A 24,966-nucleotide genomic window follows, 5' to 3' on the forward strand; every position below is an offset into this window, starting at 1 on the left:
GTGTTTTCAAAATAATCTTTAAAAATGGACAGAATGCATTTTTCTGAAGTTGGAAGAATATGTTTAAACAAGTCTAAACAAGTCCCTGGCTGCAGGGGTCATTTCACCACCCAAAAAATGTACACAACCGAGAGTTTCTAAAAATGTGAATAAATACTTTACAAATAAAAAAAGTATATTGTTTAATAGAATAATTAGGTACAACACATTTGTCAACCATTCCTTCACTTTAATCTTTAAATTAGTATTTTACCTGGTTGCACCACCTGACGATGCAGTTGCGCCACCTGACTTTTGCTACTAATTTCCAATTATACAGGCATCTTCTTGGACTCTTATGTAACCTTTTGACTTTGCTAGCAAGTTCATCTAATTCAATTTTCCAATACAATAAAAGGTTTTATATTCAAATAACTTTTTCTTAGTTTTACATTGATTGTACCACCTGTACAAGTCCAACTATGAAGAAAAAAGTAGCTTTTTTGAATCACTATTTGAGAGAGATTTACAAACTTTTCACTCATCGGTAAAGGTCACTTGGTATCCTCTTGATGAGGCAATATCCTGTTTACTCTTTTCCCTTTTCAATTGAAAATAAACTTTCTATGAATGCGGTTTTACCACCCTGACGTTTCAAATATGCAAATTTCCAGACAAAAGGTTTATTTTTTTTAAATTTTCCAGTCGCCTGTCTATTTTAACCAAAGGCTGACAAGGATAGGCCACCGAACACGGTGAACACGGTGATGGGAAAGTATGAATGTACTCTTTTATGATAGTATGATAGTAGAACAGTATGATTGGAGACACAATCTGGCATTTTCTACACTTCTCAGTACTCAAAAAACAACCCTCAAAAAACAAATAATAATAAAAAAAACGCTACGATTTCACTGCTATCAGGGCTATACTTGCTCAGAAGGCCCAGTGAACAAATAACAGCCTAGGCTGTCTTTGCCTGACCTGAAAGTAGACTGTGGCTCTGTATTTCTCTCCACTTATCTACAGTTTTAGTTAAAATATGCATATATTTGTAATGTTTGCACTATTGCCCACTAGCACAGCCAAACCTTATACACATTTATGAGAGTATTACCATAGCTCTTAAGACAGCAGAAAAAGTTGTGTGCAGCAGAATGTTCAAATAATACTCATTAACACACGCCATCAGCAGTGTGCACTTTTTTGGGGGGACTGGAAATGCTTCTTAACATTTTTTAAATGTGGAGTGATAGAAAAAGAAGCGTTTCTGCAAGTTGGAATAGTTTGATGGCCACTATTTCATATCACACCACTCACAGGAATGTGGTAGTGAGACATATCAGCTCACTAATACAATTAAGTCTATGTTATTTCTTGACAAAGAAACTATATACAGTGGTTGAAAAGACTGCTTCCAGACTGCTTTTCAATAGGTAGATAATAAATATACATTATCATACTTAGTAATCTAATCACTCTCATGTTGTGTTCAGAGAACTATTAAGATAAATACAAGGCCAATACCAACTGTAAGACCAACTGTAAAAATGTATATGCATTTTACTTTTCCATGAGCAATAGAGTAAAGGGCATGTATTAAGAATGATGTTTTTAAGGATATGAATTTTGAATCATTTCTGAATAAAAAAAACCTGAGGAAAAGCCTTTGTTCTTTTATTTGTCTTTATTTTTTCTTTTTATTTAAAGACTAATGCAGAGAATCAGATTCTACAGGGCCATATTGTAACAAATTCAAACAGGTACAGAAGGTGAACCCACTCTACCTGACCAAAACACCTGTCCCACTTTTCCCTTTTCCTCATCTCAACTATGGACTGTATCAAAGACTAATCTCCAGGTATCAGCGGAACAGATCGGAATATGTGCTTGTTGTGTCATATGTGTATAGTTTCTCTGTCAATATGTTAGCAAATGCCCCTGGTCTGTGCATGTGTGTGCCTTTGCAGTCATGTAAAAGCTGTGTGTGTCAGTATGTGTGGCTGTGTATGCTGTACACATGTGCAAACATGTTGGCGTGCTTTCAACATTTCGGCTATGAACACAGATATCCCAATGTCCTTCATGTTTTTTCAATGCTATGTAAACACTTCTTTATTTACCAATTATCTTGTTTGATCTGCACACAATTTGTAATTAAAAATAAACAAACCAATCAATAAATAAACACACAAATAAAGATATCAAGTTTAAACCAAAAATAAATGTGCTATCAAGCATTTCCATCTTTGAAACTGATGCCATGACCAAAACGAATAGAGCATCTCCCCTTGTCTGGGCATTTCCTATTTTGGGTCTTTAAGAGGCGATGCTACAAAAACAGGGCTTTGAGGAAACAGGGCAGTGTTCCAGCAAACAGCCAATCCTTTTCCAAATGAATCGGGCCTCTCATCCTCCCCTCTGACAAGGAAAGGATTGAGAAATCAAAGAATCTCTTTACCTAAAATAAGGTACAGTGCTGCCTTCTGGGAATATACATTTGGGCTACTTGTGTATAATACAAAAATGTCATCATCATATCATCACCAACACCATCATCATCATCTTTCTGCATTTGTTCTATGTTTAAATAAATACTTTTATAGGAATTTCTATTCAGGTATTTGTTTATTTTTATTGCCATGTCACCGGTTATGTGCAATCAACATGAGAGCCATTTCCTGACCAACAGTAGTCAAACCAGACCAAATCATCCACACTGGAACAAATAAGAGAAGAGAGAAGACAGTGGTCATTTGTTTACTCAGCATGAGGATGGAGAAAAGGGCAAGGAAGTGTGGTCTGTCAAAAGAGTTAAGCTTTTTACAGTAGTGTGTTCTTCTGAAGGACTATGGTCAGGAGAAAAGCTAATTAATGTGTTTTGAAGCTATTCTTGCATAGCACAAAGCTGACTACATCAATGTAAAACATGTCTAAATGTGCAAAATGCATAACAATAGGTTGGTACAAACAATATTATATATAGATTTCTTTTATTTGAATCTTCATGAAATATTTATATATGTATTATGTATATTATATATATACTTATACACTTTTTTGTAGGCATGATAAGAAACATCCGTACAGTAGGTTGGAATTGAAATATCTATATGTATATTTTATACAATGTTTCAAAATAGTCTTGCTTCCAAGTAGATCCTTGTGAAGGATCTCCAAACTGCATCTGCGTATAGCTCCCTCACCCAGGGCAGGAGTGGACTCCAGGTTACTGCCCACCCTACCTCCCCTAACTGGTCTCAGCTTTTAGGACCCCCCTGGACCCCCCTGGACCTCCATGTGCACACTAGACCGTATGCTGTACATGCCCTCCACCCGAACCTGCAATGATATGCTATTTAAATATCACTCTCCAAAATACATATCCATGGCACTCGTGGAAACGCAACAAAATGGCATTGAAAACAAAGGAATAAAACAAAACAAATCAAAAGGCTAAATTGGACTTTTTGTTTGAAAAATAGAGTTGGATATTTGAACGAGAAGAAACAAATGTGTTTGAACTAACAAACAAAATAAACAATGTGTTACATCCCATAAACAAAGCCAAAAGAAGTCAACCCTGTAAAAGAAGTTAACACTGAACAAAATACTGTCTTCTACGCTACCATGGAATTCACCTTAGATAACTTTTTTAATGTTCAGATCTTCAAAAGCCCTTGCTAATCAAATATTGCTACATCAACTTAACTGGAGAATGGTACATATTGACTAGAACCGTTAGCCATCATCTATGCAACCTGTCCTCATCTATCAGGTCTATGTAGGAACAAAAATAACTTGACAGCAGGTTAACGTTTGGCTTGATGAGTATAGATACTCTTTTTTAGAGGGACTGACATCACACTACAAAAATAAACATTATCATAGCACACCAAGATGCATTGGTTTGCAGGGCACAGTGCTGGCCCATGTGATTGGCGCGTCGTAATTTTTCATAATCTTCCAAGTCTTGTATGGACAAGCAGCAACAAAGACATCATAATAAAAAGAGACCGCCTGTCCTCGAAACGGCATGAGAGACTGAAGGCAGTGTAGCTGGTACTTTTCTGAGTGGTGCTCGAAAGGTTCAGAAACTAAACAAGCGCAATTGGACCTGAAAAGTAAGTACGATAGGTTGGAAATTTCTTTTGCGCTATATAAGGTAGCCTTTCATTAGTTCAACCCTGAAAAATATAAAAGGCACTGCTCTTCACTCTCTATGCATTGACGCCAATGCAACGCTAGCTACTAGCAGCACACATAAAGACTAATGTTGCTGGAAGCCCCCAAGAAAACAAATCCCCAAATTAAGAAAGAAAGAAAAAAAAAACGTTCTCCAATATCATTAGCATTTAGACAGAACAAAAATAGCAAAGTCCAGAAGTGTGATTTAATTTCTAAATATAAAATGCATTCCAACATTGAGTTTACAGTTTTTTTACATTCTTTCCCATCACTATTCCCATTCTTTTAGTATCACTGCTAGTGTGCACATACACACACATGTCACTTATGTATATGTATATGTATATATATATATATATACCCTCTGATGCCTTATTTCTGTCTGGAGTGGAACACTTAGTATTTATTTTAGTTTGTAGAAAAACAGTCACTTAAAAGTGAACCAATTGTTTTTTTTGTTTTTTTACACAAGTCGCTCTCCAGGTCTCACATATACAGTCTCCCTGCCACTTGTGTTTGTACATTTTGCAAAGCCTTAAACTTAATACTGACATCTCTATCACTTCAAAGTATTTACAAGAGAACTAAGTAAGTCGCATGTTTGATGGTTAACACAAGAGTCGATCGAATGTTTCTAAACTTTTAAACCCATGGCTGAAGTGACTTCACTGAGAGACATGGTTTATTGCTATTGCTGAGACCCTATCTTGTAAACAAGGAAATGCAACACAACAACCGAAAATGGAAGCATACTAACGTGTCTTGGGGGGGAGGGGGGTAACGTTATGCAACTAGGACATCTCTCTGATGTTGATTGGTTGTTGGAAAGAAATCAAAAACCCAGTTCATGCAAACATATTACTGGTAGATTATGTCAACTCAATGCAAAACAACAACCAAACAATAGAAAGTAAGTCAATAAAAGTCGATAAAATCTTTGTGGCATCCTTAGCAATTGCATTTGTAGAATAGCATTCTCGTGTGTGTGTGTGTGTGTGTGTGTGTGTGTGTGTGTGTGTGTGTGTGTGTGTTGAGTGTGTTTGTGTGTGTGTGTGTGTGTGTGTGTGTGGGGTGTGTGTGTGTGTATGTGTGTGTATACATATATACCATGTACTGTAATTATAATAGCATATTTCAAAAGTCACAGAATAATGTAAAAGTTGACACATTGCTCGGCTGTTCGTTATTTTCTTTTCTTCTTTTTTTTTCAGATTGAGGACGTCAATGTAATGTTAACACTGAAGCAATATGGTGACCCGGAGTCCAACCATCATTTGTGTGTTTTCTGAAAAGATACTTTAGAAGAAAGCAAGGAGGAAGGAAAGCAAGAAAGAAAGAAAGCAAGAAAGAAAGAGAGAAAAGAAAGGAAAGCAAGAAAGGGGAAAAGAGAGAGAGAGAGAGAGAGAGAGAGAGAGAGAGAGAGGACTGGTAGGATTAGTGAGGTTGCATGCCCTGTAATTTGGGCTTCTTGTTCAAGTACGTTGCCCAGTAGACCAGGTTGAAGGTTCCGAAGAGCAAGGGGAAAGCTATTCTAGCGATCCTGTCGATCTTGCTGACGCTGTTGAAGGTCTTCTTGGCCTCTGGCGGCTTGGGCTTGGGCTCCTCCTTGGGCTCGGTGGGCGGCGGAGGGGCGCTCTTGGCGATGGTGGCCAGGCCCGGGTCCCTGGCAATGTTCGGGGCGAAGGCTGTGGCGGTGGCCGCGGCATACGACGTGTTGTTCTTCTGCAGGAGGGACTCCTTTTTCTTCTTTTGCTGAAGGACGGACGACAAAAGAGAGCGTCGGGTGAGAAAAGGGACACCTTCGCTAAAAGCTCTTTTTCTTTTTGGACATCTCACCTGAAGTTCTCTGAAGACTAAGCTTAGCCCATGTACCCTTACTCACCCTATGTGATTCCTCACAATAGCCATTTCAAAAGGAGATGGTGAGGGGACTCTAAATGCTGCACTGAGTGAACACCCTCTGCTTTTTCTCCCTTCTACAAAGCTTGGGGGCGATTGTTTCAAAACATGACCCCAAAACGACCAAATAAAAAAGACTGTGAGGGGAAGGTTTAAACGTGAGCGATATACATTTCTATTCATAATACCATCAATATTAAGGTCATTTCAAGGGAATGTTTTTGAGATCATATATTCACATAGTAGCTACAGCTCCTTCTGACAGCTCCTAGCCAGACACACACACGCAGTAGAGTAGAGTGTAGACTTGGTCCATACCTTCTCTGGCACCACGCTTTTTCCGTCCCAAGCATAGCCTCTCTTTGTGAAGTAGTTGACAGTGGCGAACTCGATGAGTGCCGAGAACACAAAGGCGTAGCACACAGCGATGAACCAATCCATGGCCGTGGCGTAGGCCACTTTGGGGAGGGAGTTCCTAGCGCTGATACTGAGGGTGGTCATGGTGAGTACAGTGGTCACTCCTGCAGAGAGAGAGAGGGGGAAAGAATAAAGGACATAATGAATGGTCGTAAGTTACTCCTGCATAGAGAGAGAGAGAGAGAGAGAGAGAGAGAAGAAAGCTAAAGAACATGTATTAAAAGTGTTACTGCAGGTGCCATGGACTGCTATAAGTTTTTTACAACATCTCATTTGCAGTGACATGACTATGTCGTGTTATCACTGCCGGTCGTAGTGGTCTTGAGAGCTCTCGTAACATGTTTAACATGTGAGCTTGTTACTATGTGATACAATCTGTTATGGATATTGGAAGGAATAAAAAGAGACCGCCTGTCCTCGAAACGGCATGAGAGACTGAAGGCAGTGTAGCTGGTACTTTTCTGAGTGGTGCTCGAAAGGTTCAGAAACTATTACAAGATCTGTCATTACAATCAATGATGCTAGGCTACCATCCATTTCATCCATCCATATGTTTTAGCGATCTGTCTAAAATAATACAACTCTATAAAAGGCCATTCTGTTTGCAATAAAAAGTCATGTTGGTGACATATGAGACATTATAGGCTGGAATCGGCTCCAGCCTCTTTTGGTCGTTGGGTAAAATTGCATAAATGGACAAGGCATAAGGCCTGTAGTCGGGCTGGCAGGCTAAGCATTAAATTTTGATTAACTGGTGTAATGCTTGCCAATTTTCTGGGTACCTCCCAGATCCCTCACTCCCTGCAATACATGAACAATGAGATTGGCTCCCTGTGTGGATGTGATTGGACTTTCCTGAATTTCGATGACTGAATATAATTAACCTGGTTTACAGTAACCCCACCAAAAGCATGCGCTTTAGTATTTGGGCATTGTACTATACGGTGATGACAAGATGTTATATAAAGGGAGGTGCACAACAGAGAGTGAGTGTGTGTGTGTGTGTGTGTGTGTTTCAGGTTGGTTAATGTTTTCCTGCAGACTGAAGTGTAAATATGCCTGCAGCCAAACACGCCAGCAGAGGCAAAAACTATCTGTGACATCTGTGACACCCTGAAGCGGAGGCCGCACCACTGACTGTTCATAAATTAGTCATTAAATGGTGTGCGTGTCTGTGTGTGTGTGTGTGTGTGTGTGTGTGTGTGTGTGTGATAGTGAGAGAGAGAGAGAGAGAGAGAGAGAGAGAGTGTGTTTGTGTGTGTGTAAGCCTGCATGTGTGTGTGTGTGATAGTGAGAGAGAGAAAGAGAGTGTGTGTGTGTAAGCCTGCATGTGTGTGTGTGATAGTGAGAGAGAGAAAGAGAGTGTGTGTGTGTAAGCCTGCATGTGTGTGTGTGTGTGTTTTGTGTGTGTGTGTGTGTGTGTGTGTGTGTGTGTGTGTGTGTGTGTGTGTGTGTGTGTGTGAGAGAGAGAGACTTCTGAGCATACATGCCAAGGTTGACCTGGTGGTAAACCTCAAAAACCAGCAAGCGCACATCGTTAAACTATTCAACTTCCCTCCAGGGGACTTTCATAACCTCTCCTTTGCTTGAACTTCTCCTCACGGGGTCTCTTATGCACATACGCCTGCACAGTCAGACACATGGCTTCATACACACACACATGCATAAACACACAAACACAAAAGCTCACCGCTGAATTTCATGAGAAAGCAACATTCTAATGACCCACTTCCGCAACTTCCGTTCAGCATCTTCATACAGCTTTTGTTTTGCTCTAATACAATGAAATCCACCCACTGTACTTACTGAATGCAATGTCCCACAAGTCCTCCAGTGGATGAATTTAAATTGTAAATATTTATGTTAAATTATATAACTTGTGGTTAGCCTTCCTATTTGCACTTGAGTGGTAGGTTATTGCTGCAATTTGCGATGTTGCTGTGCTGCCAGGCAGCCAGATACTCTGCTGCCTACCCCCTGATCATCACAGTATTGTTGGGAGGCTCACAAGATGAATGACTAGACGTCAGATACTCTGAATAAGTGTTGATGATTCACTGTAAGCTTGGGACTCATGCATATTCAAAAAACTGATTCAGATGTGGCAAGTGAACTTTACAGGCCAAAAAAAAAACAGAAAAAAAACATAACGAGGTACAATATCACATTAAAAAAAATCGATGCACACACTTTTCTTCACACTGTGCTTCTCTTTAGTTAGCCTTTCCACGGGATATCTTGATCTTGCTCTTGTAAGGATCACAGCTTGTGTGAAACAGATGCTGTAATGTCTGCAAAGTGAAGCAGACTTACACAGCAACGCAGGCCTCAGACACATGCTTCTGTCTTCCTGCTGAGCAGCACTGTGAACCAGCCTAATTGCCTCCACACAACGAGCCCAAGAGCTCCCTGTTGTCCTGTGGCTGTACTGGGCATCTGTGTGCCTTATTATGTAAAAAAGAACTACGCACACCCCAACACCCCACCCCTCCAGCACCATCTCCCAGGTGAAATGTGTGCTTGTCATTTCACGCTGTGAACTACAGCGAACTGACGTTCATGGAAAAAGAAGAAGAAGAAGAAGAAGAGAGAAAAAAAACTCCACCATTTTGTGAGGAGATCCAGCTGCAATCTCCTGCCCTGCAGTGATTCTTCAGTGCTTACAGAGAGACCCCAGATAAAAGGGGTGTCTTTTTCTTTCTTCTCTGTGCAGTAAATTACGTACAAAATTTTACAATCATTTCAGTTGCTGTTAAAACGTAATGAGTATCATATTGTGTGCAGTAGCCTACACCTGCATTCTCCCTCAGAATAATGATAACTCTCTTTTTTTTCGTAACGAGGCTGCACACTAAACATCGACTCCCATCATTTTCCCCCTAACTAAGTAAAACACCATTATTTTTTTTTTTGAGGGAAGTATTAAACGGCTGCCTGACGAAGTGGACTAATAGACTGCACTGAATTTGAATCTTTCTAATGAATACAGTCACCCGGCTGCAAAAAAAGTTCTAAATGGATTAATCACAAGGTAACTCAATTCTCCGGGACCCCTTCCACTCAATTTAGTCTTGTGCGCACAACCACTGACACTTGATTTAGATGATCCATATCTTTTAACAAGGTTTGCTGTGACAAACACGACAGGAGGCGAAGACGAATTAAGAGATTAGGAGACATGGCAAGAGTAAGCAGATCGGCAAAATAAAGTTACAGAGTCACAGTGATGAATTGTCGAAGGTGCCATCACGCCGAGCGAGGCGACATACATCTCAGATACAACAACCCCGCAGACTATCCATCAGCACCCCATGGTGTTAAGCTTAGCGGACGGTCAGGTCAAGGGCTTCGGCTCTGGTTTGGCTCTGAGCTGCATGGGTTCTGCCGTGGTCTCAATACGGTGACATGTTCTCCATTTTCAATCCATCAAGAGCAGCCTAATGATGATAATCTACAAATCAGCTTCAGGAGCACTGTTGTCTCCAGCCAGACTTTGGCCCAAGTCTGACCAAACAAACATCTATGCATGCGCACGAACACACACACACACACACATGCAAATCAATATAGAATCACATTCACCTTTGCTGTACACACACATGCTGTCACACGCAATGCCCCTCAACAAATATGCACACACACAAACATAGACGCGTACACACACAACAACGACCCACACACACACACACACAGAGAAACACACACACATAATGCACGCAGCCCACCATGCCCCTAGTGACTGGCGAGGCTTACAGAAAAAAGCAGCAGCTGCCAGTTGTGCCATTGTGCTCTAATCAGCGGTTCCATCAAGCAGGCAGTACAACACACAGGCACGCGCTGTAGGAGTGCCGTCGAAACAGAGCTAATCTTCGGAGAGCCACTGATGGCCATGACAGCCTCTCTGAGAGGACAAACTACACTAGCAGCGCAGAAGCAACGCAGCACAATGCAATACAGAAATTAATTCAATTTGCATGCTTCTCATGAGGGAAATGACATTTCGTACACCCCTACCTTCTGCACACACACACACACACACACACACCCTCGTGACAAATAAGCTAAAAGAATGAAACAGGTTCCTCAACAGTAATCAGGCTGCTTTAATTGACACACTGAGAAAAAGATAAGCAAGCTCTCCACTGCGTTTTTAAATAGTCTACTTATCAGAAAGGAAAGCCAGGCTTTGCCTACGGTGTGTTTTAGAATGCATGGGCCCGAATTAGAATTAAAAACACGAGACCTCAACAAGAAAGTAAAATCCCTGCCTCTGTAAACAAGTGCACTGATGTCGAACAGCGTGGATAATCGGATAACATTCAGGTAGCAAAGCCATGCCATTTGCATGTAAGTACAGAGAGAGAAATTTGTGCTCTGAGTGACATGTTTAATCACAAATGTCACGCACCAAAAGACCCAGCATATGAAAAACTAGCCAATTAACAAGCTTTCAGACATGGCAATCTACAACTAGATTGTGTAGTCTCGTATATTTGGGCCTACAATTTACTAGGTAGGAGCTTCAATCATGCAGCAAGTCTTGTATACATCGACTAGTAAAAAAGCTTGTCAACAACGTGAATTTGGGTAATGACACATGAGAGCTCTTTCTACCAACAGGTACAATAACAGGAAGTGGTAATCAATAACCCACAACAAATCAACATTGGAGAGTTCTGAAGTGATGCCTTAGAGAACTTTGGGTAATGTAGTGTGAAGTATAAGGCAGAGAGGCTTCTTGATGCACTAAGACTCAGAATGCTGGGTAGTGGACAAAGGTGAGTTGGAGTTCTCTGAGAAGAGAGGAGGCAATGCAGGGTAATGCAAGGACAGGCCTGCACACACACACACACACACACACACACACACAGACACACAGACACACACAGAGACACACGTGCCTGTGTATGCACACACACGCATGCACACACACACACACACACACACACACACACACACACACACACACACACACACACACACACACACACAGCCGAGGAGGAAAATCTTTCCCTTTCTGGCTCGCCAGTTACATAACACTTCAGCATGAGCACGCACCCAAACACACACTCACACACCCAGAGACAGGCACGCGCATGCACACACTGATACACTCAAGACAAGCTTAAAACTTCAGAGAGTCAGGCAGACACTGTGGAGTTAAGGATTTATGAATTGACGCAGCATTCTGCTGCACCTCCTTAAAAAATGGATGGGGTTCCTCTAAATAAAACATGGCCAATATATTTGCATTTGTAAATCGAAAATACAATAACAAGCAATAAAAGAAAAACTGTGAATTCTGCCTCTTCTCACGAAACCAGGTGCTTTATGGGGAATAGGAGCAGGACATGCATGATGTAATTGGCCTTCAGTGATAAACCATTGCAACTGTGCAAATGTTAGACGAAGAGGGGGCCAGGCGGCAAAAAGCTTAAGTGGGTATTGATTGGCTAATACCGCAGATCATCAGACGATGGGAGCTCTTACCAAACACAGTCCTGGCAGGCACGGACTCCCGATTGAGCCAGAAGGACACCTGGGACAGGATGACTGTCATGATGCACGGCAAGTAGGTCTGAATGACAAAGTAGCCGATCTTCCTCTTCAAATGGAAGTGTGTCGTCATGACAACGTACTCTCCTGAGGCAGGTCAACAGTATGTGGCGATGGGGGAGATATAAAAAAAGAAAGAGAGAGAGAGAGAGAGAGAGAGAAAGAAGGAAAAATATGTGTTAGTGATGCTGCAATGACTGAGGGCAGAGGAAAACACTTTAGTTGTCAACATTTCTTGATGTAGAGGGGGTCCAGAAGGAAGGGAGGGGATGTGAGTGCAACAGAGAGGTTAAGAGTTACATGCTCTCGCTCACACAGGGGGCTTTCACTGACCAATGTCCTCCTCTGCACACAAGCAAATCCGCACAGAAAGAGTTACACCAACTGATTCATGCCCGCCACTAGAGTGAACTGTTCCTCAGTGCACTATTATCTTCAGTGCGGCGTCTTGGGAGGATAACGTTATGAAGAGGACATCTGCTTTTGGGTGTTATGCAGTCAATTGAACTGGGAGATGTTTCGCCCGCACAAAAGATGGCATGTTGTTAGTGTAATAATAGCCCTCAAAAAGCACTCAATATCAGTGGCAATGTTTCATTTTATCAACATGCTCAGTGTAAATATTATGTTTTATGCTTTTGTGTGTGTTCATAACTCATACCCAACTCTATCCCTGACACTGACACCCAAAAAATTCAATATCAGCCTATTCAATGCCACTGCACAATTAATTACATTTGCTTTGATCAATACGAGTTAGTATATGCATTTGCAGATGAGTATTGACATTTTTAGCATCAGCCAATTAAGTATTTTGGTTATTATGAGCATTCCCTTCCTTGTTTACTGTGAATAAAATGCTGTATACTCTCACTTAAGTAAGTAAGTATAAGTATATATACTCTTTTGATCCCGTGAGGGAAATTTGGTCTCTGCATTTATCCCAATCCGTGAATTAGTGAATCACACAGTGAACAGAAGCACACACTAATCCTGACACACTGAGCTGCCTGCTACTTCGGCACTCGGGGAGCAGTAAGGGGTAGTCAAGGGCACTTCAGCTGTTCCTACTGGTCGGAGTTCCTGGTTCGGACTTCGGAATCCTCCTAAGTCCGAAGCGCTAACCAGTAGGCCACGGCTGCCCCACCACTTGTTACATGTTCAAGGACAACTCTACAAGAAGAGAGAGAATGAACCGAAAAAATTCACTAGCGTTTCAGGTTGCGCAAACTAACCAGCTATCATAACGGAATTATTCCAGCTTCATTACAAGGCAAAAAGTAAGCAGCTGGAATTGAGCCAAGCAGCCTGGTGGCCAATGTATTTAACAAAGACTGGTCCAGAAAGGACGGTGCTGCTCACGGCTGTCTGACATCCCAACTCACCCTACTATTTCCTTTGTTAGCTGGCTAGTCACCTGTCCCATGGGCCTGAGGGCTTTGCCCTTGGGATTTGTAGTAAATGTGCTTCAGATTGAACTATAGGAGCGAACAATTCATTTAATTTCCAATTTATAAAGTATACTGGGATCTGTAGACAACGTGCTTCAGATTGAACTATCGGAATGATCTGCATTGCAATGAATTTCATTTCCACTCACTATAGTAGATCTTGATCATGCTGAATGCTGTCATCCACCCACAAGATAAATTAATGATTGTGGTTCATCCATGTATAGTGTGTCTTTCTTTTTGTTGCTTCTTCACATTAACTGGTAGTACTAATGCTAATATCTCCATGGCAACAATAATTTGTGATAACACTTCCATGTACTAGAAGAGCGTACCCAATTGCAACAAATATTTCTGATTTGGTGACACCACTTTAATTCACCTGGGGGGGCAGGTTTCTGACAAAAAAGTACCAATAACAAGAAACACACAAACAAAAAGTCAACTTTGCCTCGGCTTATAGAGTTGTGTTAAACATGGTGGCAGAGGTGTAATGAAGATGTGGAGGTAAAGGGCAACTGAACTGACCAGTACTGGACTGAACCACCCCGGAGTCAACCGTCTGTCCCATCAAGTCATATTGATTGAGTCGGGATCCGTCTTCGGCCACCACCACGGACTGCATTGCTCCTCTCGTCCACACGTACACCACCTCTGAGCGGGTGTAGGCGTCTGCCGAGGGAATAACCGAACAACATGGAGGTAAATGCAGGCACTTCACACAGAGTTAGTCACTGGCTCAAGAGACACACGGAGAGAAGAACAAAAAAAAGGGAAAAAAGGAGAGAAAAAAGAGACGTGGCTGCTTTCCCTGAGATCTGACGTGTTGGAGAAGTGGCGCACAGCAGCAGCTGTAGCACTGCAGAGAGGAGCGGAGAGGAGAGGAGGGGAAGGGAGAGCCTTGATGCAAAGACGGGCCTTTTTTCCCCCGTTGAAATATTTAGAGCCAGTGTCAGGAGCATGAAGTTGTGTGGCTGGTCTTTTATTCATGGGGTATTTTTTTTTTTTTTTTTTTTTTCTGAGCGTGCATCACGCCGCTCATCTCTTTTCAAGGATGATTTGGGGTCGAAAGAGCTGCTGGCACTCAGCAGCCGGTGAGATAAGAGACCGGAGATAAAGGAGACGATGCCACCCAAGGCAAACGGCAAACGGCAGACGGCTGGACGCCGGCACGCCTTCGGAGCCAGCACCAGCCCAGACCCGGCATCAGCCTCTTTGCCTAGAGACGTTTTCTTGTGTTGTGTTGAGATCTCACAAACATGTTTGTTTTCGTCAGTGCGTGTTTGTTTCTAACCAAGCCCCTTGTGAATGCAGGTGTGGTGGAGAAGGAATCAGGAGGGAGATACTCACAGCTGCCAAACTTGAGTGGGCAGGCGTGGGCGTCCATGGGAAAGTCCTCAAGGTGCATGGGACACTCTGCCCTGACCGTCAGCCTGGAGGGACAGAAAGAACGAGAAAGAGAGAGAGAAAACAGAAGCGAAGGCGGAAACAAAAGAAAGGAGAGAGGGAGGGTAAAAAAAGAACAAAAGAAAGAAAAAAGAAAGAAAGAAAGACAGGAAGAAAGAAAGTGTGCAAGGTTAAATTCTGAACACAAAAGTAAATGCAATATTCATAGGATATAGAGGGGTTGCTCTTTTAATTCGTCTTAAGTGTCTTTCCAGAGAAAGGACAGGAACACGTCGCTCATGCTGTGAAACTCTGATTCTCTCTCCTAAAGGCCTCCTATCTGACAAAGAGGTGGTGAAAAAAAAGAAATGTCAACACTACCAGGACCTGTCCTCAATTCATCACTTACCTGACACAGCGATGGCCTCCCGGCCTCCCCCTCATTCTGCTAATAAATGTGTTAAAGGATGCTTTACGGTGATTTGGCATGACCCGCACATTAGGGCGCGCGGAGGCGTAGCACAAGTTAGCGTCAGTGAGTTTTATTTATGGCGCCACAACTCAAACGCAGACTGACAGTGGCAGAATGCTAGCATGCTAGCTGCTTCTCCACACAGGAGAGGCCGGCTCTGGCACAGATCTGGCCCAGAATAGGACAGAGACAGAAAGAGACCAATCACCATCCTCTTGTCATCCTCCAACCCGCTATCCATCTCTTACATCGTACAGAGAAATCTCTGGTATTTGATCTTTGATCTCATCCGCTAACCTATGTCCATGGAGGCACACATGACATGCAGGCTATCTGCTAGCTGCATCTCCAGAAAGGACCAGCAGGACCACAAGGCCCAGCCCCACACCAGAGCCACTGTGTAGATCCTCAGTCTGGCAGTGCATCACCTTCATGCTACCGCTCTCTTTATGGAGTCCTTCTCCCACAAACGACACTATAAATAGACTTAATACTGTCATAAAAATGACAGGGAGATGCGCTAATCATGACCTGGGACACTGTGGTTACCTATGCCTGTCATGCATTTGACACATTTATGGAGGCAGAAGGAGGTTAAGTGGAATGTTGACATGATTTTCAGAGAAAAAAAGAAAATGAGTGCTAGCAATACAATGAAATCAAATATAATCTAATAAGATGTGGGTTATAGACAGATTAAAGGGCCAATAACAGTAACCCATCCTACCTCATTGTGTAAAGCAGTGTGCCCTCCTCTGTAATTCGAAGGAGCTTGTTGGGCATGGTCATATTGTGAGCAACAGACTTCTTTCCGTTGTGAAAGAACGTGTCTGGTGTCCAGATTTTGCTGGCCATCAGGTTGTTGAGACGGAGCACAGCCATGGGCCCCTTGAACTTTAGCCTCTCATCCTTCCAGCTTTGTCGGAAAAACACATCAATGGTGTACTCCTGAAAAGACGGAAATTATGGCAAGCACTTTAGAGAGGATGTCCTTCCGCATTACCAAGCGGAGGAACTTGTGTCCGCGGTGGCTTCCCTTAGTGCTGAGCGCTGCTTTCTCTCATTTGTTCCCCCACGTGTCACTTTGGCATTCATACCCTGGCTATGGCCTATTTTTCCTGCTGGTGACTGTCCTTTGCAATTTAATTATTTCCTGTCAAGGTTAGCGGATTTGATTGGTGGAAGTGAAGAGCTGCTCTTTCTATCTCTCTCTTTCTCTCTCTCTCTCACACACACACACACATACACACACACACACGTACACACACATTTGCATATCCTTTGCTAACTCTCACGCTTCTGCACTCGTGAGAGAGATATGTTCAGTAGATGGAAACTTACAAGAAAATAAACAAACGTGTATAATAGAGGGGAGAGGCCTTCCTTCTTTCCCTCAACGGCTAGCGAACCATGTGCTAAGGTTACAAGCAGCTTTTCATCATCACCATGCCTGACAGAGCGAGCTACAGTTATCATTTTAAGCCTCTCGTTCCTGTACACCCACTTAAACTGGCAGAGACAGTGATGAGACTGTGGGACAGAGGAACAGAGTGGGACAGAGCCTTAGATCTCCTCTGCAGTCCATAGGACGTGTGGGCTGACCTGGCGCAGCAGTAGGGAGATGCAGTCCCATATGCTGAGGAGATATATTTAACTCAAATTATGCCAAATGCACAGCATCCAAGAATAAAAGAATAGCTCTGTAGTGATTGGTCAGCAGAGGACAACCAACACTTGTTGTGATGATGTGTGTGTGTGTGTGTGTGTGTTTGTGGATTGTGTGCATGTGTGTGTGTATATGTGTTTGTCTGTGTGTGCGGCTGCCAACAATGCTATCTCATGTTAGTATCTTGTGTCTATATAGTTTACCAAGATTCTATCTGCACCTAACATTTTGAGACAGTCTGAGTTAATATTAAATCACTTACGCAGACATTTCACATCTGCTCTCATTACCTCCTCCGTGTACAGTACATGCAACATATGAGGCTTTGATATCACAATTCATCTCAGAGACAGTAACTCTGAAGTTTCAGATTCGCTAGATCCTAATGACCTTAAGAAAACATTTTTTTGCAGTGACATTTCAAATGTGTTACGTCTCTGCTGAATGTTAACAGACTGGGAGGCTAAGAGTCCTGTGACAGTTTCTTTTTTATGTCCAGGTCACGTCACTGTAGGAATGGGTACGGAGCAGGTGGCATTTAAAATGGGGGTTAGGTGAGGTGGACGTACCATGTCGTGGTCAGAGACAGGCCCGATACTCGTCACGAAAATGTCAGTCTTGACTTCGGTTACACGCTCTGTTGAAGCAAGAAATTAGGAGAACTGAGAGCCGATCGGCTATCCTCATTAACACCCCCAGCTTTTGTTTTCTTTTTTCATTTTTTTCTCTATCTGGAGAGAGATTCCCAGTCCGTCATATAATCAATCCCCAATTTCCTAAGAACACACAGCACAATGACATATTCCAGTGGAATCCCTCTACCAAAACCGATCCTACCAGCCAGAAGCCGGAGATTTTTAAATATTTAAAGTGAATTCATAGGAAAATATTAATGTCATGCCCCTCCATTCAAAGCCTACAGCTGCGTCCTTCTGACAAAAAAAAATACATTTAAGGTTTATGGGTTCTGTCTCTCTAATTCTATGACTTCAAAACCATCAAAAGAACCCCATTTTTGTCTCAGTTTGTTACAAAAGGGCTTCTCTGGATTCAGTCAAAGATCTTTGATTAGAATGATCTTTGTGAGCATTGGAAGCACAGTAAACCTTCACTAGTCTAAATAGGTTGTGTCTGAAGCATTTCTTTGGAAAATGAGAAGGAAAATGTCATTTTTTGATGAAAAGCCAACATGGGAGCATTAAAATTATTCAACAAAGGTGGTTGCTGGGTATCCTGCAGTGAACCAGAATGATAATAAAGATGGATGTGCTCCTTGCCAACTATTTTATATAAATGTAAGTATCCACTGCCTCACAGAGCAAAAATAACGCACTGTAAAATCAACAGTAAAGGTACTCTTTGTTTTTATGTCCTAGTGTACTTCCTTTCCCCCCGTTACCGACCTCCGAGCCCTGGCCTTAGACGGTTGTCGTATCCGTCCAGAAGGCTGTCCAGGATCCTAGTGAACACTGTGGTGTTGTCCTTCTGTTCATCTGTAACACCATTCGTTCCCGAGCTAACAACAACAACGACAACAAAAACAACAACAAAAGCAAAGCAGAAAGGTTGAGGATTTGCAGAGAATTCGGGAGATTGTCAGAACAGATATACGGTGGTGAAAATGCGCCGCTGATGAACTTTAAAATCCTCCGGCATAAAATAGCTACACTGGGGCATGAAAGAGAATTTTTAAAGCGTGGCAGCATGTAAATGAGTCAAGTGTGTATCCTCTTGTTCTTGAGAGGCTGGAAACAGAACACAGATGTATATACTGCATTATTAATTAGAGAATACACTCTTTTAACAGTAAAGGGCTTGATGAATTTACAGTACTTCCACAGGGGCCTGGAAGTAAAATGATAAACAAAAATCCCTACAATTGGTGTAATCGTGGGTTAACAATATCACTCATAAATATTTTAGTCCTTCTTTTATCAATGAGAGAGGATGTGCGAGTTACCCACCGCCGGCTTAGCTAAAAGCTTTAACTTGTCTTAGAAATTACAAACATGTAATTTTCTTTCCAAAATAGCAGACCACACAAGTCTGATTGTCTACTGAATAAACAGTTGTCTGTGGTGTTTTGAAAACAAGCGCTTCACAGAAAGCTGCTCCAAGGACATCAAGATTATTTAGCATTGACTGCGAGTGGGTGAACGCGAAACTGCAGGCAGAAATGGAGCTGCAGAAAGCACATGTACACAGGCTAAAGGAAACTGAGAGAGAGGGAGAAAGAGAGGAGAGAAGAGCGGAGAGAGGATAGGATAGGAGAGGAGAGAGGCAGAGCAAGGAAAGCAAAGAGGGGGAGAGAGAGAGGGAGATCACACGGCTTTCAATGTGAGCTGCTCCACGATTCATGATGCACTTAATGAGGGCATTCCTTACGTCAGTGCCGGATTTACATGGTTAATATAGACCTGGTATCAGCGTGCTGGTGTTCTACATACTGTATGTACAAGCAACTGTCCAATGAAATAAATAAATATCCATCTTCCCCATGATGAACAACAGTACATCTGGGAAATGCAGTTCAGCTAGCGAGACCATCGGACCTGACAGTAGCCTACTGCAGAGAGAGAGAGAACCCAAAAAGAAAGAGTCTAAAATGTGCTGTTGTATGTGTGACACAATTAGATGAGGTTTACTGCACCAACTCCAACAACTACTCTGCCAGCTGGGATATGGAGCACCAGAGGGGGAAACGAGAAGAGGCAGATCCAAATGAGAAAGACACACACACACACACACACACACACAAACACACACACACACATACAGCACATGGAGGGCCAGGCGTAAGACTTGCCTGGAAAACAGAAAACCGGCATGCAGACTATCTGTTTGCGGAATACAAAGAATACATTCTCTCTCTCTCTCTTTCTCTCTCTCTCTCTCTGTCTGTGTGTGTGTTTGAATCTCACCAAAAATCGCGATTCAGCTGAATTCATTTTTATACCGCAATGGTGAAAAATAAATAATGCAACTGGGTTAAAGAAGTCCCCGAGCAAACTCGGTGTGGATAGACCAACCTGAGATGCAGGAGATAAAGAAACTTCTCCTTTTTTAGCATAGGGACTGTATTTGTCTGCAGAAACACATTAGCCAGTGCCACGGGAGAGCATCCCCATGTCTGTCAGCTGAGGCCACTGGCTCATAAAAGATTGCACACCACCCCCATCTACAGGTCATCTGAACAGCAACATGAACATAGCTACTACATACTGGAGATCATACTTCACCCCATGCACACATCTCCCACACACACTGTATGAGTTTATCATTGTGTGTCTGTTTTTGGGTCTGTGAGTGTGTGTGTGTGTGTGTGTGTGTGTGTGTGTGTGTGTATGTGTGTGTGTGTGTGTGTGTGTGTGTGTGTGAAAGAGAGGGGGGGGGGTCTGCAGATGTGTATGCACAAGCTTGTAAGAGCATACTTGTAAATATGTATAGTATATGTGTATTCCTCCGCTACTAATTCACTCATATGCCACCTCACCATACAAATGATCTCCATTTGAACTCAATATTGCTCAGCCTAAATCTCGCCTTGATAATTACATGGAGCTGTAAAGCAGACACCAAAGCCAAACTAATCAGGAACTTTGCTAGCCCTCTAAATGGTCCAGCCTTTTGAAGATGGACCCACACATTCCCAGCAGCTTCATTAGAACAAGTGAAATTGCAATGGCAAAAGAGAGCCGCTTTAATATATTTAATTTGATATCAATTCATGTACGACCGAAGATAATTTTCTCAGCATAATGAGAATAAAGCAAACATGGTTGTGGAAAATGGGTGATACGAAAGGCCAAGATATTCCACTAAAATTACATGGGAGTCTTATTAGGACTTGTTTAACCATGTAAAATCCAAAGACCTACTAAATGATTGTTAATTACTCCAATTGCTTGACTTATATGTCTGACTCATAATAGACTCACCACTCATTCTGCAGCTGCTGAAACTAGCTTAAGGGTCTTTGTTTACTTATTTTGCTTCCACAAGAAAGGCATCTTGAACTGTCAGTACCACACTTCAATTGCATTAAAAAAATATATAAGGATGATCTCATCACATTAATACTAATGTACTACTAATGTAATGTACACAGTAATACTAATGCCATTTTTGAATCAACACTATCAAATGATTAATGAAGATTAGTCATTTCAGAACATTGACCCAAGAATGGCTATTAACCTCAACATGCACAACTACACTTCTTCACAAATATTGCCCTTAGTAACAGGATCTCGACCTACCTTTTCCCTCCGAACACGTTTGCCACAAGTAAGCAGGCCCATATACACAAGTAGTGGGTTCGATGCTGGGCGAACATCATTCCAGCAAGCACAGGTGTCCCTGCAAGTGGAAAACATAAAAGAACATGAGGTCTTCAGAGCAGAGACTGTAGCCACGAAGTAACAAGCTGACATAACAGCGACGACATAATAAAAGCCTCTCTACAACAACTTCACGTTCAGCATCCTCATCTAGTGCACTGCATCGCTGCCCGGCTCTGCTCTACCTTCTTGCGTGCCAGCTGCGTGTCATGGGAAACCTGTTCTGCACTAAACGCGGTGAAATCCATGAGGTTTGACATCCGTGGCAATTCCAAAATAAGCCGCTATTTAATGCAACAGCAAACATAAGGAATCATACCTTTTCCCGTTCTTCTCCCTTAACTACAGGTTAATATTCGGTTGCAGATTGCACGAGCAAATTATTCGCTGTCCGTAGCTCGCGCTTACTATGCAACTGTTCCACCAGCTGCGGACTCACATGTTCATATCACGAGATATTAGGGAGCCTATTTTGCACGCAGCTTGACAGAGAGACAGCTCGTGTTTGGTTAAGTCGGGCATATACACACACATCACGAGCGACCCCCTAGATGTTTCAATCGATGTGCTTTTGAAATGAATCCAAAATTTGAAACAAATAGCTGCACAGGGGAATTCTAAGATTCTAAGCCATGACACTAACAAGTGCAACTGTGCATTTCAAATGATACATCGTTTGATACCGTGGAATTTGTATGCAGACCTCGACCATTTAAAACGCGACGAGACTGCCATTTCTAAATAGATCTCAACCGCTTTCGCTCTCAGAACGGAGCATCCTTGTCATTTAATCATACTTTCATAGGCTGTAAACTGAGGCGGTAATGCGTTGTCGATGGGCAATTGTCATTCTCTTGACGTTTGACTACCGTTACTGGGATTATAACAATGTCCGCACCACTACAGTCAGTCATTTGTCGTGAAAACAACGTTATGGTGTTTCTAAAAATATGCCACACACGACTGCAACAATGAGGATTCACGAGTCCATGGTTTTATACAAGGCAAAACTGTATAGAGGCTGATCGCTTGAATCCAACCGAGGCTGAAACTGAAGCAGTGCATAGGCTCTACAGTTCGGTTAAAATTCCGTTACTTGTCAAGATTTAGGAAAACAGTAATAACGCAGCCTAGAACACACCACTGCATAATCTTACTTTTATAAGTTATGTTATAGGAAAGCGTCTGAAATATGGCTGAAGTCTTCAGCAGCATTTGGTATGCAATGGGGGTTCTTCGTCGATGTTCTTAAAACATCCTCAGTAATTCAGCCTGTATGCGTAAAGCAATTAAGTAACTGTGTGCAGTAGTGCCCAAAACGCATCCAAAAACACGAGATAAGTAAGACGCGAACATAACAAGGTTTTCCATTACCATCCAAAGTCGACATTGCTATTCGTCTATTCAACTCCAATGCGATTCATTTTCGGCAGGCAACAGAACTCAGTGCAGTTTTAACTGCTGCGATTATCCACAAGCCACGTCTCACACCAATAAAAGCCAAGCCAAATGCAAAATCTTGAAATCACTTACAGCAATGCACCTCAGATATGCGACCGTTCCGTGTCCTTCAACTTTTATGGATACCCTTTGAACACTGATACGATGACAAAAATCCTCAAAGATCTCCGATCAGCCGAATTTTAGCTTGAGGCTCAAGGAGCTGCTGCTGACGACGCTGAGTTTGCGCAGGTCTCGCGCACTATTCATTGGTGTGGGGAGTTAAACTCTTCCGAGTCCCCAGCAAATTAGTGATCTGAGAGCAAAATCTTTACGAAATACGGTGATTTCGCACAAATAAATATTTACTTTATCAGGACAATGGTAGTTTGTCCTTGAGTAAACCGGATGTGAAATAGTCAGTGACTTCATGCCAGGGTGATTTTATTTTAGAATGGAAGGTGGTACCAATCTCTCATCGGAAGACCAATCCGCCCATTTTTTATATGCAGCACAATTTAACTTCCACTGCTGTCGACTTAATCTCTTTTCAGTGGCTGGAAAATCAAATCCTCTTACATTTTCAACTGGGCCCCTTGTTTTTCTCTCTCGTTTTCCCCCACAGAAGCAATTTATGATGCTTTACAACAATGATATATTAAAAAGACCTGCAATATATTCTAAACTAAAACCGCAGCCAAATATGGAATGGCGAAAGTCATTTGAAGGAAAGTCATTTGACCATGTATACAACGTTTCAAATGGAATATTTTTCAGTCTGGTTTACTTTTTTGAACGAGCTCCACGTCTTTTACGTTACAGAGACCAGTCAGATGGACTTGGCTCTACTGGTTCTACTGTGCGCGTGAGCTGATGAGAACGTTGACTCCGAAAACCACTGTGGGTTTGGTTTTCATCATCGGTTTAAACAGGGTCTATAGTATATTAAGTCGTAGACAGTGTTGTCAACCGAATGTTATGTTTTATCATCGACTGTATAGCACAGATAGGGGTTTCAGCAATAAGCCTAGCCAAAAAGGGAATTCTCTCCGTACGCATCACTTTGAAGTGATTCGCGCGTTAGAGATTACACTGCGACCCGAATGACATTTACTCGGGAAAAAAAACACAGGACCAAGCAGTGTGCTTTATCGAAGTAACTTCACTGGTCAGTCACAGTCGAGGCTGTTTTCAAATGACTGTTCCTTCTCTGGCACCGGTGTTGTTCACATTAACAATTGATATTTTCTTTACTGCTGTATATGAGTGACACTGATCACACCTGTGATAGGTTCAGAATTGAGGAGGATAATTTCGTCCAGTGCAGTCCATGCAGCGAGACCACGGCAGAGATGCCTTCTGCTTAATGTGGTAAGAGACATACATCGGTATTATGTGAGATTACTGGTCATCTCTCTCTCTCTCTCTCTCTCTCTCTCTCTCCACCCCCCACCCCCTTCCACACATACATACACACACACACACACACACACCCACACACACTCTCTATCCCTTTCTCCCTGACACCGACTAACGGTGTCCCGCGGTTCCAACCTCAACCTGATGCAGCGAGTTCGTCAGCTACGCTTACACTTACAATACACACTACAATAGCGCCTCAGTATTGTTGGTGAGTTTTGTGTCTGTGCTCCGCGCGTGCGTGTGTGTCTGGGTTGGGAGGGGGTGCGCTTCCTCGTGCTATTCGCACGTGTCAATGCTGAAATTGTGAGAATTTTAAGATTTTCATCGGGAAGACATGCTAATCGATGCTATATAGAATCCAGGGGTTTCTTAAAGGAAGATACATACATTACCAGCCATAGTTTTTCCTCACTATAGCCTACTACAAAATTATACCTTGCTTTAAATTGTAAAATAAATGTTGGTATCTGGTTTGTGACAGAATCACAACGATAAAAAAATCTAAATCTATCTCCCATTAGCCCTGCGAGTAGTCGGCAGAGTCTGGTACCAAGACCAGTTCATTTCAGCACCACGGACAGCTACAGCCCACTCTAGTGACGATTGCGCCTGTGCATGTCGGATTGGGGGTTTGGGTGAAAATGAAATCCACGGCAAAGGAAGCTGCATACTAAATATATGTGCTTGTTGCGGCGTTCATGGGCAATGCCATAAAACCATTGAAGTGATAGCTCTGAAATCCGACTGAGC

General features: G+C 42.4%; 1 protein-coding gene across 3 annotated transcripts; it reads right to left on the reverse strand.

Moving 5' to 3' along the window:
* Positions 1-2,065: 2,065 nt before the first annotated feature.
* gabra1 (gamma-aminobutyric acid type A receptor subunit alpha1) lies at positions 2,066-23,250 on the reverse strand. Of its 3 annotated transcripts, none has more exons than XM_048233464.1 (10): positions 22,888-23,250; positions 21,274-21,373; positions 18,418-18,530; positions 17,584-17,651; positions 16,076-16,296; positions 14,841-14,923; positions 14,019-14,162; positions 11,974-12,126; positions 6,385-6,587; positions 2,066-5,919 (listed from the first exon to the last, which is right to left on the reverse strand). In XM_048233464.1, exons 2-10 carry the CDS (start codon positions 21,351-21,353, stop codon positions 5,602-5,604), a joined length of 1,383 nt encoding a protein of 460 aa, XP_048089421.1. In that variant the 5' UTR covers positions 21,354-21,373; positions 22,888-23,250; the 3' UTR covers positions 2,066-5,601. The 3 variants fall into 3 exon arrangements, with proteins under 3 accessions (XP_048089421.1, XP_048089411.1, XP_048089431.1); XM_048233454.1 differs by lacking the exon at positions 22,888-23,250 and adding an exon at positions 22,729-22,853; XM_048233474.1 differs by lacking the exon at positions 22,888-23,250 and adding an exon at positions 21,674-21,806.
* Between the last annotated feature and the right edge of the window lie 1,716 nt (positions 23,251-24,966).

The sequence above is a fragment of the Alosa alosa genome, chromosome 2, assembly GCF_017589495.1.
Source record: "Alosa alosa isolate M-15738 ecotype Scorff River chromosome 2, AALO_Geno_1.1, whole genome shotgun sequence".
Classification (NCBI taxonomy): domain Eukaryota; kingdom Metazoa; phylum Chordata; class Actinopteri; order Clupeiformes; family Clupeidae; genus Alosa; species Alosa alosa.

Excerpts from the sequence above, each read along its gene's own strand:
- gabra1 (XM_048233454.1), bottom strand. Across the intron at positions 14,163-14,840 it reads CCCACTCAAGTTTGGCAGCT|ACGCCTACACCCGCTCAGAG; the intron begins GTGAGTATCTCC and ends TTCCCTCGGCAG. Across the intron at positions 6,588-11,973 it reads GCCTGCCAGGACTGTGTTTG|GAGTGACCACTGTACTCACC; the intron begins GTAAGAGCTCCC and ends CTCTCTCTGCAG.